Source organism: Centropristis striata, chromosome 2, assembly GCF_030273125.1.
Source record: "Centropristis striata isolate RG_2023a ecotype Rhode Island chromosome 2, C.striata_1.0, whole genome shotgun sequence".
Lineage (NCBI taxonomy): Eukaryota > Metazoa > Chordata > Actinopteri > Perciformes > Serranidae > Centropristis > Centropristis striata.
The window spans coordinates 3,310,209-3,325,108 of NC_081518.1; the positions used below are offsets into that span (position 1 = coordinate 3,310,209).

General features: G+C 36.6%; 1 protein-coding gene across 1 annotated transcript in view; it reads right to left on the reverse strand.

The window, feature by feature from the left end:
- sbf2 (SET binding factor 2) overlaps positions 1-9,829 on the reverse strand; it is a 177,441-nt gene extending 167,612 nt beyond the window's left edge. The window contains 1 exon segment of the mRNA XM_059359455.1: positions 9,675-9,829. Coding sequence (XP_059215438.1) covers positions 9,675-9,729 — 55 coding nt within the window. The 5' untranslated portion in view covers positions 9,730-9,829.
- Between the last annotated feature and the right edge of the window lie 5,071 nt (positions 9,830-14,900).

The following is a 14,900-nucleotide window of genomic DNA, read 5'->3' on the forward strand; positions in this document are numbered from 1 at the left end:
GTCCATGTACAGTCTGTGAAGCCCTTTGAGGCAAATCTGTGATTTGTGATTTTGGGCAATATAAATAAAATTGATTTGATTTGATATGTTCGTATTTGTATCCAAGTTCCAAAACAGTTCACTGAGCATATTTGTGGTTTTAATTGTAGTAAAAAGTATAATTTTTCAACTCGGATTTCATGATTTTTGGGCTCAATATGTCGATCAAGTAGGTTGAAGTGAAAAAATAACTGTCAGATCATATAGGTGAAGAAAAAATGGGTACCAATTGTGGGTATATGTTATATTATGTGGTACATGAAGGGCAACATCAAAAGTATTCAAAAAACGGCCAAAACAGGCTCCGACCCCAGAGGGTTGAGTCTCATCAGATTGAGGAAATGGTTCCAGAGAAAGGGATGACCTAATGTTTTACAGTATTTTGTATTTTCCCTCACCAACCTTTTCAATCTGTCACATTTCATTTCCTGACATGAACTTCAGCATCATTTGCATAACCACAGAAATCACAAAGCTCCAATAGTATAACACCTTATCAACAGAGAGTTGTGTAACGGTAGCCAGTGGAGTTTCCCTGCGTATCACTTTTAAACTCTACAACAGAGAGGAAGGAACTCCTCCATTGTGGTCAGGATGCCTCTCACCACACAGTCTGAACCCAAACGAGAAGCTGCCAAGTTTGGAGCTGAAAAGAAAACAATCAATGGAGGCAGAAAATCCAAGAAGTAAAATAGAAACCACTCCACATCTGGCGTCTTACTCTCAGCACCTTTGTTAACCACAAGCAGCACACGTTGGTGCTGAAATAATACAAGAGTTGACATTTGACATCGTCGGCTGACTCGAGGATGTATGGGAGACGGTTTTCCTGATAAATCCTTTTAGTCACTTCAGGTTCAAAAGGACAAAAGTGAAAGACTGAAAGTGCAAGTGAACGTTGTCAATGGAAAACCTATGGATAATCTTAATAACATTATGGTCACATAGAGGCTGTTATTATTTGATGTGTCCATTACAGCATTGGCAACAGATAAATATTATTATTAATATAATAACAGAGCTTGTACGCCTCCACCAGCCAGTCAGATTTCAGTCTACATCCAAATCTGTGCAGATTTGTATAACATGTATTAAGGAAAATTATGCAAAACATTATGATGTCACTGTGAAGTTGACCTTTGATCTTCTGGATATAAAATGTCACCACAACATAGAGGTGGGCGATATATATCGTCTATGATAATATCATTAACGTTGGTTTGACAATATGCAATTTGACATTATTGAGTATTTATAATATCTTAAAAAGAAAACAAACTGATGTTTACCCATTTAATGTCTCTACATTGAAGTTTAACTGGAAATTTCTTGAATGCTTCAGTTTAAAGAAAATAAACAAGAGATGTTGTTCTGAAACGTTGTGTCAATCCATTGATTTCCTGGTAATCAAGTAAAATTTTAACAGCTTTTCTTTTTGGTAAATAAATCACATTTCAAAGGATATCGTCTGATTATCGTTATTATTATTACATTTTTTTAAATAATCTAGATTTTTTTTTTTGCCCATTTCATCCATTCCTACCACAACAATGACATTTGTGTGATATATAATCATAATTAGCATATTTAGATAAAATATGATATAAATTGGTCCGTTTTTATTCTTGAGTTTGGGGAAAAAAAATTAAGTTTAGACCTAGGGCTGGGCGATATATAGATATTAAAGATATATCGATATATTCTTAAATGCGATATGGAATTAGACCATATCACATATATTGATATAGTTCAATTTTGGAATCAGACAATATCGCATATATCAATATAGTTAAAAAATATATATTTCCTGATATATAAGTGCTTCTCTAACTATATTTAGTTCTTTTGTAATATTTGTTATTTTTTTCTCATATAAATATATTTATTTCAGAAAAAGAATGGCCTTTTTTATTTCATAGGCTTTTATTTAAGATATTTTTTTTATTTAAATGTGCACTTTATGGAGCTTTGATTTAAAAAAAAAAAAAAAGGTACCCCTGTTATACAGTATTTATAACGGTTTCAATAAAACTACTTGTGACATGTCATATTTGGCTTTGACTTTGACTGAACATTTGCTCTCAATCAGCAATGAAAATATCAGGATATACATCGATATTCAGCCTAAATATATCGGGATATGACTTTTGGTCCATATCGCCCAGCCCTAACTGCCAGCAGTTGTGCGTTGAAATCTAAAATGTGTTACAATCACCAATGTGTAAGCAATAAATCCAAGATTGAATATGAAACAGATGATGATTTATGGATTGAAAGTACAGCTATATATCTCATGCCATAAGCACTGAGCGAACCACCATTTCAACACGTGTTTACGTTAACGCTGATAAAACAAAACAGACTACACAACTCGAAAAACTAATGATTTAGAAAAGCAACCACAACACATGGCAACACTTCAAGATCTGGCATCTACAACATGAAATCAGCTCCTCCAGCTGTTAGAGGAGCCTGTTTCTAAAGTCAGTGCATGCAAACAATATTTACTCTGTAGCATTAGTTGGCCAAATTTAGTATTTACTAAGTTAACAGATGGCAATTAGCCATCACCTTAGCATAAATAAACAGCTGTCAAATAAAATCCCGGACTTATTATCAGAAGTTAGATAATACTTTGCTGGACCTTGTTTACGCCACATATTTTTAGACAAAGGCTCGGACTTTTGTAAATAAAGAAGTGCAGCCTCTTGATGCAGGTCCCAGGCTACTTCCTGGACAACATTTTGATCTTGTGAAAACTTTCTGGCTCATAACTGGACTTTCAGTTATGAGACATGTGTCGTGATATTAAAACTAAACAAATTAAAAATCATGTATTGGAATTTCGGGTTAAAAAATCAAGTTAACAACCCAGGATTTTCTCTCATGTTGCAATCTGAAAATGATGCAAGAAAAACACAATATTTCATGTATTCAGTAGCATCGACTGTGACCATTTTTGAAAAGGGTGTGAATAAATTACATTGGTAACACTTTATATTGTGGAACACATATTCAACTTGAATTAGTTGCTTATAAGCATGCAAATAAGTAACATATTGGCTCTTAATGAGTCATTATTAAGTAGTTATTAATGCCTTATTCTGCATGGCCTTATTATACAACCAGTAAGACATTAACTAAGAGTTTTCCCTCAATAACCTCAGAATTATTGATTATTAGTAGTATGTAAGGAAGTTGTTGTATATGAGTTATGATCTTAATATGCTTTACTTTGCATGGACTTTATAATCTCTACATAGCGGTGAACGAAACCATGGAAACAGTAAATATCCACTTTCTCCAGACCTTTGACGTGACTGGTGGCTCCTTTTGGATGATTGGATGAGGATCGATAGATTGAAACGTCAAAAATTACTCTACAAAGTGGATCACTAGTACACTAAAATTGGCGTAAAGTCCATACAAAGCATATTAAGATCATATCTCATATACAACAACTTCCTTCCTTACTTACTACTAATAATCAATAATTCTGAGGTTATTGAGGGAAAACTCTTAGTGCTGAAATAATACAAGAATGTTGACGGCTGACTCAAGGATGTTTGGGAATCTTTTTCATGATAAATCCCTTCAATCATCTCAGGGTCAAAAGGACAGATGTGAGTAAAATTGAAAGTGAACCGTCATGTCATTTAAGGTCACGCTCTGGTCTCCATCATCTGCTCTGTGTTTGATTGCTCAGCTTATGCACATACACAGAGCAGACAGCAGACAGAGGCCCGGGTGGTGGAGACAGTGAACAGGTGAAGTGAAGGGAACGTTTTACTGTCACTGGCAACAACTCCAGTAAGAAATAGAAAAGAAGAAAAGTTATATTTCCACCTGGTTTGTTGTTTTATACAACCGGCACGCACTTGTAAACAAGCTGAAAGGAAGCCGTCTGTAACTAACAGTCATAAGTCATAAGTCAGTTCATGTTGTTCATGTGAAGTGTATTATGTAAACTACAGGCCAAAAGTTTGGAAGCAATTTAAATGTTCTGTTCACAATGGCTTTCTTAAAAAACAGTCTGGATTCTTTGGATTTTCAGATGTGTTTACTGCATGATCAGACTTTACCTTTATTGAATTGAACCATTTTCTTCAGTTTACCTTTAGCTATACATTTATGTTAGCAGACCATTGGTGAATAAATGTTAACAAAAGAAAAGAAGGGCTTAGTTTTAGGGTTGAGAAGATTTGGAAGAGTCACAACTTCAGTGCAAAAGTAAAAAACAAATCACAGTTTGCATTATTCACTTTATCTCTTTGGCTTTTGAGAGGCTTTTGGATACAAAAATCCAAATAAATCCCAACTGTGTTCATATCTCTGACAAACTACCACAGAAATGGCTCAAACTGAAGCAGCTGAGTGAAGAAACAAGAGTTCAGATTTATACATTAAGGAAAGAAGGATACACAAAGTCTAAGCAATAGAAACCCAAAGACCTGATATTTATAGTAAAATTAGTAAATTCTAATAAATTACTCTTTATATAATAATCATGTTTATTTTGTTGAAAAGTATAGCAACCAAACTACTTTTTTATACAAATTTGATCTTTCTTCCAAACTTTTGGCCTGTAGTGTATTGTGCTTATGTTGATGATGTTTTTTTCATTGTTTCTTCCTCGTTTCCTCTCCTCACGTTGTGCTGTATTTCTTCTCTTCCATCTCTGTCTCCCCGTCCTGTCCACCTCTGTCATATTGTATGTGTGTTTTATACATTTTGGACGGGTTGATGGCTAACTTCGTTGTCCTAGTACTCTGTGCAATGACAATAAAGGAAATCTGAATCTGAGAAGCTTGAGTGGGCAGGTTTCTTCCAGACGCCCATCCCTGGCCCCTGGTGAAAAGCCCTGGATCTCAAGTCAAACAGCACTTGAAGCTTGAACCCAAAGGTTCCGGTAAATAAAACTATGAACCCCAAGTACTGCAGACCCACAAAAGCTTGAAAACCATTTTATAGCCAAGAATGAAAGGCAAGACATGGTCTAATTACGGAGTTGCAGTAAGCATAGAAGTTTAGGGAAACAACCATCAAGACAAACCACAGAAACACCAACATACACTATGTTCATAGCATGTTCAACAAGATGCAGTATATCTGACAACAACATGAACCTTTCAGAGGTTCAAATGCTGGTTTTGTTGTTTAAGAAAGGGTTTTTTTTTGTTGCCAAAGCTCTCTCCTTGTGGGTGTGCCAAGAGAGCCAGCTCAAAAACAAACACTCTTTGAGAAGTTAAAACAGAAAGTCAATTCATGAAGGTTTCAGAGGATAAAACCTTGCATGGTGCAACCATTAAAAAACGCTTGAAAGGCATTTGTGCATTTAATCTGATGAAGAAATTAGTCCACATCTGAAGCTTTGCATGCTTGCATCTCTACCAGTACACATCTTGTGACAGTATCACAAAGCCAAAAGATATCTGCAGATGGAAATGTTTTGCTCTTGATCACTTGGAAGTATTATTTTTGTTATTTTGATGGGTTACATAAGTGTTCTGCGAGTCCGGACCAGAAAATCTAGACCATAAAGCCACACAAAGTAGAGATTGAGCACCGTGTCTGTGAAACAGATTCCAACAACAGTTTGATTCAATAAAGAGTGATGATATCCATCCAGTAAACTGTTTGAGAAAAGCAGCTGGGCAAATTCCTCTTTTTCACTTGGCAAATTACAATTTATGGCCAACAGCACGCCAGACAGTATATAGCACTTTGCCAATAAAGAGAAACAGTGTACTACTGCAAAAGGAAAATAATACAGAATGCACTGCAGGTTCAATACAAACCGCATCCTTCGAAACCAGCATATTCACATTCCAACATTATTCATGAAAATAATTCCAAGGTTTGTGGCTCATGATATTGCCCCCCAGGGAAGCAGACTCTGGTCAGATTTCTAAAGGAGGAATCTGCCTCTCAGGTCATGTTCTCCTTTTTCATACTCACTACCACATATAATTTTCACATATGTGAAGCACTGAAATGACAAACAGAATCCTTTCAATAGATTTTAATGTCAAGATAAAGTATTGAACTAGAAGTTGCCCTACTTTCAATGTTTCCCCCGTTTGTTTGACGTCACCTCGATCTGTTAAACCATGCACAATGATCTGACCATTAGTTATGTGCTTTTCAATAAATTTTCTAAATAGGTCACCAGTCTCACAATGAAAATATCATGAGTATTCTTGCTGGGGACTCACACTCTAGATTCAATTCATTCTCAAGGAGCAAAAGTCCAACAAGTCAATGAAACTGGGTCATGTGATTGCAAGGTAATAACCACAATAGAGGAACTTTGCTACAAAGGCAGCAACTTTAAAGTGACTATCTTTACTATGAAGTATTGCAACTTCCAGCCTGCTGTACTGTATTCCTGCCTCCACATCACTGTCACCCAGAGAGTTTCAGCACCACAAATACTGCACACTGTTACTTCTACACACCAGGTTTGTCCAACTTCAAAAGCAATGATTTGTGTTTATTGCAAAGATTATTAGTTTTACGATTTCAATACTTAATTTGATGCACAGAAATCACATTTCAAAGGATATCGTCTGATTATCATTATTGGAAAAAATTTTAAATAATTAGATTTTTTTTGTTGTTGCCCATTTCGCCCACCCCTACCACAACAATGACATTTGTGTGATATATAATCATAATTAGCATATTTAGGGACCACGCACCAATGGTGCGAGTTTGGGGTAAAAAAAAAAAGAAGTTTAGAGCTACCTTTTTAACTTTAAAACCTCCTTTATCCTTGAGTCCAAATTGATACTTGTGCCAAATTTCAAGAAATTCCCTCAAGACATTCCTGTGATATCATATTGCATTTACAGACACCAAAAAACATGCAGCCTCTGGCCACTTAATACTTTTTAGTGACTATCTTTACTATGAAGTATTGCAACTTCCAGCCTGCTGTACTGTTCTCCTGCCTCCACATCACTGACACCCAGAGAGTTTCAGCACCACAAATACTGCACACTGTTACTTCTACACACCAGGTTTGTCCAACTGCAAAAGCAATGAGTTGTGTTTACTGCAAAGATTATTAGTTTTAAAATAACAATACTTAATTCTCTGCATAAATAGTTAAAATTGGAGTTAATTACTCATATGATTCAGCATTTACACTGACTGGTTTACTTTTTACAGTGTAAATCTGATTCACTGCAAACTGGAACCGAGCCCGTTCCTCAACAGATTGCATGCTGAGCGTTATTTCCAACTGATCCATCCATAGTAATCTAACAATGAGAACTGGGTCAGGCCAGTGGAGCAGGAGCCTGCACGGTGCAGCAGGCTTGACCCAGGTAAGGATCCCTGGTTTGAATTAACAAGCAAGGTGGACGGGGGAAAGCTGCTGTCTAGACTAACTAACTGCTGCATGTTGCTTTCTATAAACCAGCTTCACTGGGCACACAATGATTAGTTAGACCAATAAACCAGCATCATTTTATTTTCCTCTGCGTTTTTAGGTCTAAAAGTCATTTTCCAGTTCCGAGAAATCACTCCCACTTACAAACAAGGACATCTCTGCAGGGCTCCGGCCCAAACCAACAATCGATACGCTACATTACACTCTGCAAAATATAATAAAAGCAGACAAACGCATTTCCATTAGAAGTGGTGTCCTACAGAGAGAGGCTTACATGTGGATGAGACATAAGCCCGTCACAGCGCCCTAATCAACCACAATCTGATGGGCAGACTTTTAGTGCTTGCTCTCTCTGCACAATCAACTCCATGATGATAATCAGCGCAGACCAGCGCAGAATGAGCTAAACTCATGGTCCCTGTGACTTCTTGTGGTGAGACTGTCTAAATGTGAATCTATTCAGATTCTTCTGGTGACGCCAGGAACATTTTGTCCCTGGAGCACAAAAAATTCATTTGTCAGTTGGCGCTGGGGTGCAAAGAGTTGATGAAAGACACTGTTTACCTATTGTGCATAGCAATCTATGGTGACTAAGAGGATTCAGCTGCTCTGGCCGCCTTTTTGATACACATGGCGCTGGATGCACGCCACTGACAGACGCTAGCAACTTATGGTGGACTAAGTGAAGATCTTTACTTTCTCCAGACTGCTCACTGAGCAATGCATGCGAACAAGACAAATGCAACTACTTACAATTTATGAGGTCAATAAGTATCAAACAGGGGTTCTTATGCATAAAGTCATCTGCCTTCCTGCATCTTTACCTAATTTTTTTCATAGTTACTTTAAGTTTAATTCTCATTATCATGCACATCTTACAAAAAGAAAGAATGACTTACATATTCCTTTATGCATGAATTCTGTTGCTAAATTCTCATTTGTCTATCAAGCTGTGGAACGACATAAAAAACCTTAACACCATCATATTCCTCTTTAAATACTTTTAAGACCAAGCTAAAAAAAAAAATCCCTACAGATGTTCTAATCACCTTTGTACCATTGTTTTGTTTATATTTTGTTTGTATTTTTTTATTTTCATCTAGCTATGTAATTGAAGTAAAGTATAGTTATTTATAGGTTGAAGACGGGGGTCTGTGGGCTTTTTGATCTTTCCTGCACATTTCTTTTATCTGCTTCTTGTCCTGTTCTTTCTTTATGACTGTATGTTTTTTAAGTACAGACAACAATAAATGAATAAACAAGTGGGTGAGTGGAAATAAACTGCAGAGGTTTAGAGTATTTACAAAGTGATAATCGTCATTTCGGAACATGGGAAATTAGAAATGTGAGGAATCAACATCTGTGCAATGCCAAAAGCTTTTCATCCACTATCTATTTATGTATTAATGCTTCAAATGTGTGCAAAGCTGGATGAAAAGAATGTGAGGCAGGACCTGAGGCTCAACATGTGAGAGGAAGCATGGGGAGCTCCCAGTCCAGAACAACAGTGAGAGGGAGAGGAGGGAAGAGGGAAGAGGATCTGACTGAGCACAAGGACTGCCTTTCCTTGCAGCTGTGCAACGTTACGCCCATCTTGAAAAAGTTGAGCACTCTTCCGGCAAAAACAAATATAACACAACAAATAATTGACAAGTGCGGCTCCAGTGCGTAAAAATAGAGCCAAGGCAGAGCGTGCAGGACGGGGAGGAAGCTGCAACCTCACCGCTACAAATATAACCAACAAAAACACAAAACATGCATGCAAACACAGGCTGTAAACACCAATACTGATCTTGCATAACAAATATGATCGAAAAAGGCGCAAATTTTGGTTTAAAATGATATTTTTTTCGAGTTATTCTGCAACTGTGTCCCCCTAGTTGGCAGTGAAACCAGACCCCAGACCTGACAGGAGCCCGATCAACAGGGACAGGATGTGACAGATTTTGAATCCATGAAAAGTTTCGATTGATCCAAGTCAAATATCTCAACCTGTCGCAGTTAAACAGCCAATGGAGACTTGGCACCAGGTGTGTGGTTCACCTGTAGACACAGCCCCGCCGGGTGATGGTCACTATCTGGCCGGGTTATAAAGGGAAATAAAGAAAGTGTTTCCACTCTCGCCTGGTAGCTGTGTGGCTAAGCTAAGCGCAAAGCTATCCAGCATCAACATCACCACAGTGACTGACGGCCTGGACTCAGAGCTCAGCCTGCGCGCCGCTCCGCCGCAGAAACTTACCGGCTTTCTCCTGATCGTATCCCACGACAATAAAATAGTCAGCAAATCTAGCCATGTCTGCTGCTTTTCCCGAGATATACCAACACAATTCAGCATTTTTCCTGCTTCCAAAGCACAGCCATGTTTGACAGAAGGAGTGCCACTGCGCCTGCGTGCAGGAGCGGAGACATCCATGGGCGTGGGCCCTGGAGTTTACAAATACAGCTCTGTGTCCCAACAGGGCTGATTCTGGATCTAAAGCAGGGGTCCCTACTTAAAATATACATATATATATATATATATATAAGAGGGGCAGCCACCACAACAAAATAATACTATTATTTATTTATTTATTATTTATATTATTTATTTATTTATTATTTTTATAATATTATAGATTTATACTATCTATTAAGAGAAAACTTAAGACTTATCTTTTTAATTTGGCTTTTACTTGAACCATTTTTAGAGATTTTTCTGCTCATGCATCTTAGTCTTTTAACATCTTCTCTTTTATTTATTTATTTATTTATTTATTTGCTACTATTTATTAGTCTCTCTCTCTCTCTCTCTATATATATATATATATACATATATTCATATTCATATATATATATTACCATGCTCCTAAGTATTAATTTATTGTTTTATATTTTTTATCTGGCTTTTTTTAAACGCTTTATTGTTTTTATTTATTTATTTATTTTTTATCTTACCTTACTTTATTTTTTTTATTTAATTAATTTCTAACCTGCCTCACTGCTCCATGTTGAGATGAAGCTTACTCAGTTCGTGCTTTGTTTTTAATGGGACTGAGGGTCAGGGGTGGAGGGTTGGGGATGGACGGAGGGTGTTTGCTTGTTTCTATGTTTTGTTGTTATTATTATTATTATTACTTTCTCCTTTTTTATGAGTAAAGAAACAAGAGTTCAGATTTATACATTAAGGAAAGAAGATACACAAAGTCTAAGCAATAAAAACTCAAAGCCCTTATAATTATAGTAAAAATGTGTTCTAATAAGTGACTCTTTATATAATAATCATGTTTATTTTGTTGCAAAGTATAGCAATGAAAGTCTTTTTTTGTACAAATTTGATATTGTTTCCAAACTTTTGGCCTGTAGTGTAGCTAAATATAACAGTGAGGATCACTGGCTGGTTAATGCAACAGAAGGGAAATTGCAACACTTCTGGATTAGCTGCAGACTCTCTGGGAGTAGAATCCTGAAATAGTGATGGGCGAGTCTTTTCAAAGAATCTGGGGCCGGATTCACAAAGCATTCTTAAGAAAAAAAAATGCTTCTTAAGTGCCACTTTTTTCTTAACTTTGGTCTTAAGACAAAATTGAAGAAGATTTGGTATTCATGGAGAAATTCTTATCTTGTCTTTAGTTGTTTTCTTAACTTTCTTCTGACGTTTTTTCCTAAGATAGAACTTGAGAACAAATGAGATTCTTGAAAACAAAGTTCTTAGATTTCTTCTCATATTTCTTCACAACTTTAAGAGAAGCCCTCAGCAGTCTGAAAACAGCTACAGAGAAAAGGAAAGTCTTGATTTGTATTTACTCGAATACATTTGTATGACATTTATTTGATTTCTTTAATATTTATTTTAGCCCTAGACAATGTGGTCACACAATTTGTTCACTTAAGTCGGTCAGAGTAGTTTTTTTGTGAATGTATCACATAAATATTATTCTGGCAGTTGACATATAATGTAAATGTCCTTTCAGTCTGTGTGACATGTGACACTATTCCTAGATTACACTACAATGTTCTCTTAGTAAATCACAGAGGCAGTTGTTGTATTTGATACGACTTAATTAATCATTATGAACATATTATTTAAGTAGAACAAGTTACTGTAACCACACAAGTGATCTTAAGTTAAAAATCTAAGAACGTCCTAAGTGAGAAAACTAAGCAGTTCCTAAGACATACGACGATTCTTAAGAAAAAAAATGGTCAATAGTATTTAAGAACATTCTTAGGAACATCTTCTCAAAGTCAGCTGGGATCAGCTCCAGCCAGCTGTGGCCCAAGTTCAGCTAAGCAGTATAATCATATTGATTTAATGAATTAATAAATGAATGTTCCTTTTTGCAAAGTTTTGATAGGCTCCTTTTTTCAAAATATGATGCCAGTTTCTCTGCGAATTCATGGATGCAGAAAGAAAACTGGAAACAGTGTTAAAGGCGGAGCCCCATTCATTCCTATGAAAGTTTTTCAGTGGCACATGAAGCTTCGACAGGCCAGCTACTTCAAATTTAGCAATCAAGAATAAAAAAAAATGTAATCAGGCAGCTCTTCTAGACTTTCAAAATGTTGTTATACCTATTGAATGAAATTGTGAGAGTGAAATGAGGTCATTTCGCTGCAGTTATGACTTTCAAAAGAATTTATCTGGAGATTTATAGACGTCTCTTTCCCAGGAAAAATGATTGATTTTTCCCCAATGATTTTACGTGACATTGTAGCCATGATACATTACCAGTCATATCATAAATTTACAGTAATTAAGACAAAAACATTAGCTTTGACTCAGCATCCCACTTGGAAGTAGGTAGACTATTAAGGACAAAACAATGTTTCAAAAACAGGATTTTACTGCATCGATTTTTTATTCTTCCTGGACAAGAAACCGCCTTCCCAGTTCAAGAGAACTGTTCCTTATTCGAGACAATGATTCCCGCTCACTCATGTATTGCCCAGCTTCCTATGTTCTGATTAACTGCACCAAGGGGAAAGGGCATTGTGAGCCCTAAGTCAACAGCAAGTTCATAGGCTGCATGACTGGAAAAAAACGAGGATTCATGAGAACTCCAAACGAAAGGCGTCCGGCTCGTCCGCCGCTGAAGGCCTCTACGTCCCAAACCAGACTCTTCTCCTCCTAGAGCCTCTATAGGTGGTGGAACAACCTTCCAAACTCCGTACCATCTGCTGAATCCTTCTCTAATTTCAATAAGAGGCCGAAGACCAACTTTTCACTGATCACCTACACACATAATCAACACACAGCACAAAAAAACAACCTGGTCTCACAGAAATCCGTGAAATAGCCACGGAATCGCTCAAATTTCCGTGAAACTGACACGGATTTCGCTAAAATGCAAATTAATGACAGTCATATCCCGTGGCTATTGTTTTGTTCCATGTCACGTGACTTTCAAGGTCCCAGCGGTCAGAACAAAAAACATGGCGGACAGTTCTCTCATTTTTAGTGAAAAATCAATATTTTGACTTAGTTTCTGCATAAAAATGGATTTTGATCACATTTGTAGCGAGAAATATATGTTTTATTTTCTAAATATTCACTCAGTGAATGTACATAATCACTTTGTATGTTGGAATAGCCACGGGATATGACTGTTATTAACTTGCATTGTAGCGAAATCCGTGTCAGTTTCACGGAAATTTGAGTTATTCCGTGGCTATTCCACGGATTTTGAGTTAAGCGAATCCGTGGCTATTTCTCGGATTTCTGTGAGATCATGTTGCAAAAAAACCTGCACTTGCATCCCAAAAACACCTACGTCCTAAAAGCACTTACGTCCTAACAGGACTCAACGTAATATAATAATAATATCAGGGACATCCACACCTAATGCAATGCTCTGCACTTTATATATTTACACTACTGTTTTAATGCATACAATGGCACTGAGTTGATGGTACAGTGAATGAATGACATGACATGAATATACTGTGCTGAGATGATGGGAATGCATCTCGTTATTTACTATTTATTATGCTTTTTTTATGAGTCCAGTACATGAGTGCATTGAATTTCGTTGTATTTCTGTGCAATGACAAATAAACCTAATCTAATATATGCCACTTATTCTTGCTTATTCTTGTGTTATATGATCTCTCCAATGTACGTAGCTGTGGATAAAAGCGTCTGCTAAATGACATTGTAGATCGTTTAACGGACTGATCCAGGAAATACCAGACACTAAAAACAGCCGTTTAATAAGATTCATTCGTTCACTTTTGCCTATAAATAATTTGAAAAGAGACGACCTGAAGTATTGTCAAGAATAACTGGAAAAACACCAGAAATGGTGAATAATTATAAGAAATAAATATATGGAATGGCAATTTTCACAGAGAAATGTAGAATATTAGCACAGCAAGTTAAATAATAATACACTAGTTCTCTATACTTGTTCACCTCTTTTTTTAGTCTAATAATTTTGATTTATCATAAGGATTTAGTGCCAGGGACACTGGACCAGAGCAAATATTTGTCCTCAACAGTGATTCAAGTGTGTCACCAGAACAAAAACCAAAAAAAACATACGTTTTATTACAACACATAAAAACGGTTTAATTCTTCCTCTTAATATGACAAAGCTGCTCTGATTGCAACATTAAAATGATCAGGGGTTATTTCATGGACTCACATATTTGTGTGCATTCTCACTAAATTCCTCAATTTTGTGGCGAGTGCTACAAAAGAAAAATCATTATTGCTGCTGTCACAAACAATCGTTTGTGTTTTAAAGTTGCTCTATTAAGCTGAACGTGGTTGTGTTTTGGCGCTAAGTGTGAGGGGCAGAATAAACTCATGTGGTCTGTGCAAAATCGTGAATATTTATTAAAACAGGAAAAGCTGTCGCAGGGAATAACACATAAAAATCTGTACTAGTTAATGTGATTTTGAGGAATGCAAAAAAACCACCGTCACTGTCAACAACAGCAGCAACAAAAAGCAATTTCTAAAGGATTTTCTCTCACTTTTCATCCTTCTTCTTAACGCCTCTCTAATTTGTTGTTTTCTTTGTCTGCCTTTCTTTCTTTCCTTCCCACTTATTGTTCTTGTTTGGTAATTAAAAGAAGACAAAGGCAGAGGTAGTTAAATAGCTGAACCGGAGCCAAAACTTCAGAAATTCAGACCGGGTGTCTATGATTGCACAAGAATGACTAAAAAAGTCATGAGACATCAAACAACACACAGGTGACAAACAATTCAAGGTAAATCAGGACATTATGATAATTATGAATCATATGTCAAACGTGTGCCTTTAGGCTTCACACCCTGTTTTTCCTGGCACGAGCTGCTCAGGTTTCCTGCCACACGTACCTGCGAATAAGGTCGTGCAAAAACTGTCAGTCATATGACAGTGACTGCACAAGCAGAAGATTTCTATATAAGGAGCCAAAAAGCAACAGCAGAATTTTGTTGTCCTGATTGCACAATCTCCTGTTGTAAACTAAACTAAGGGGATTACTTATCTGCCGGAGG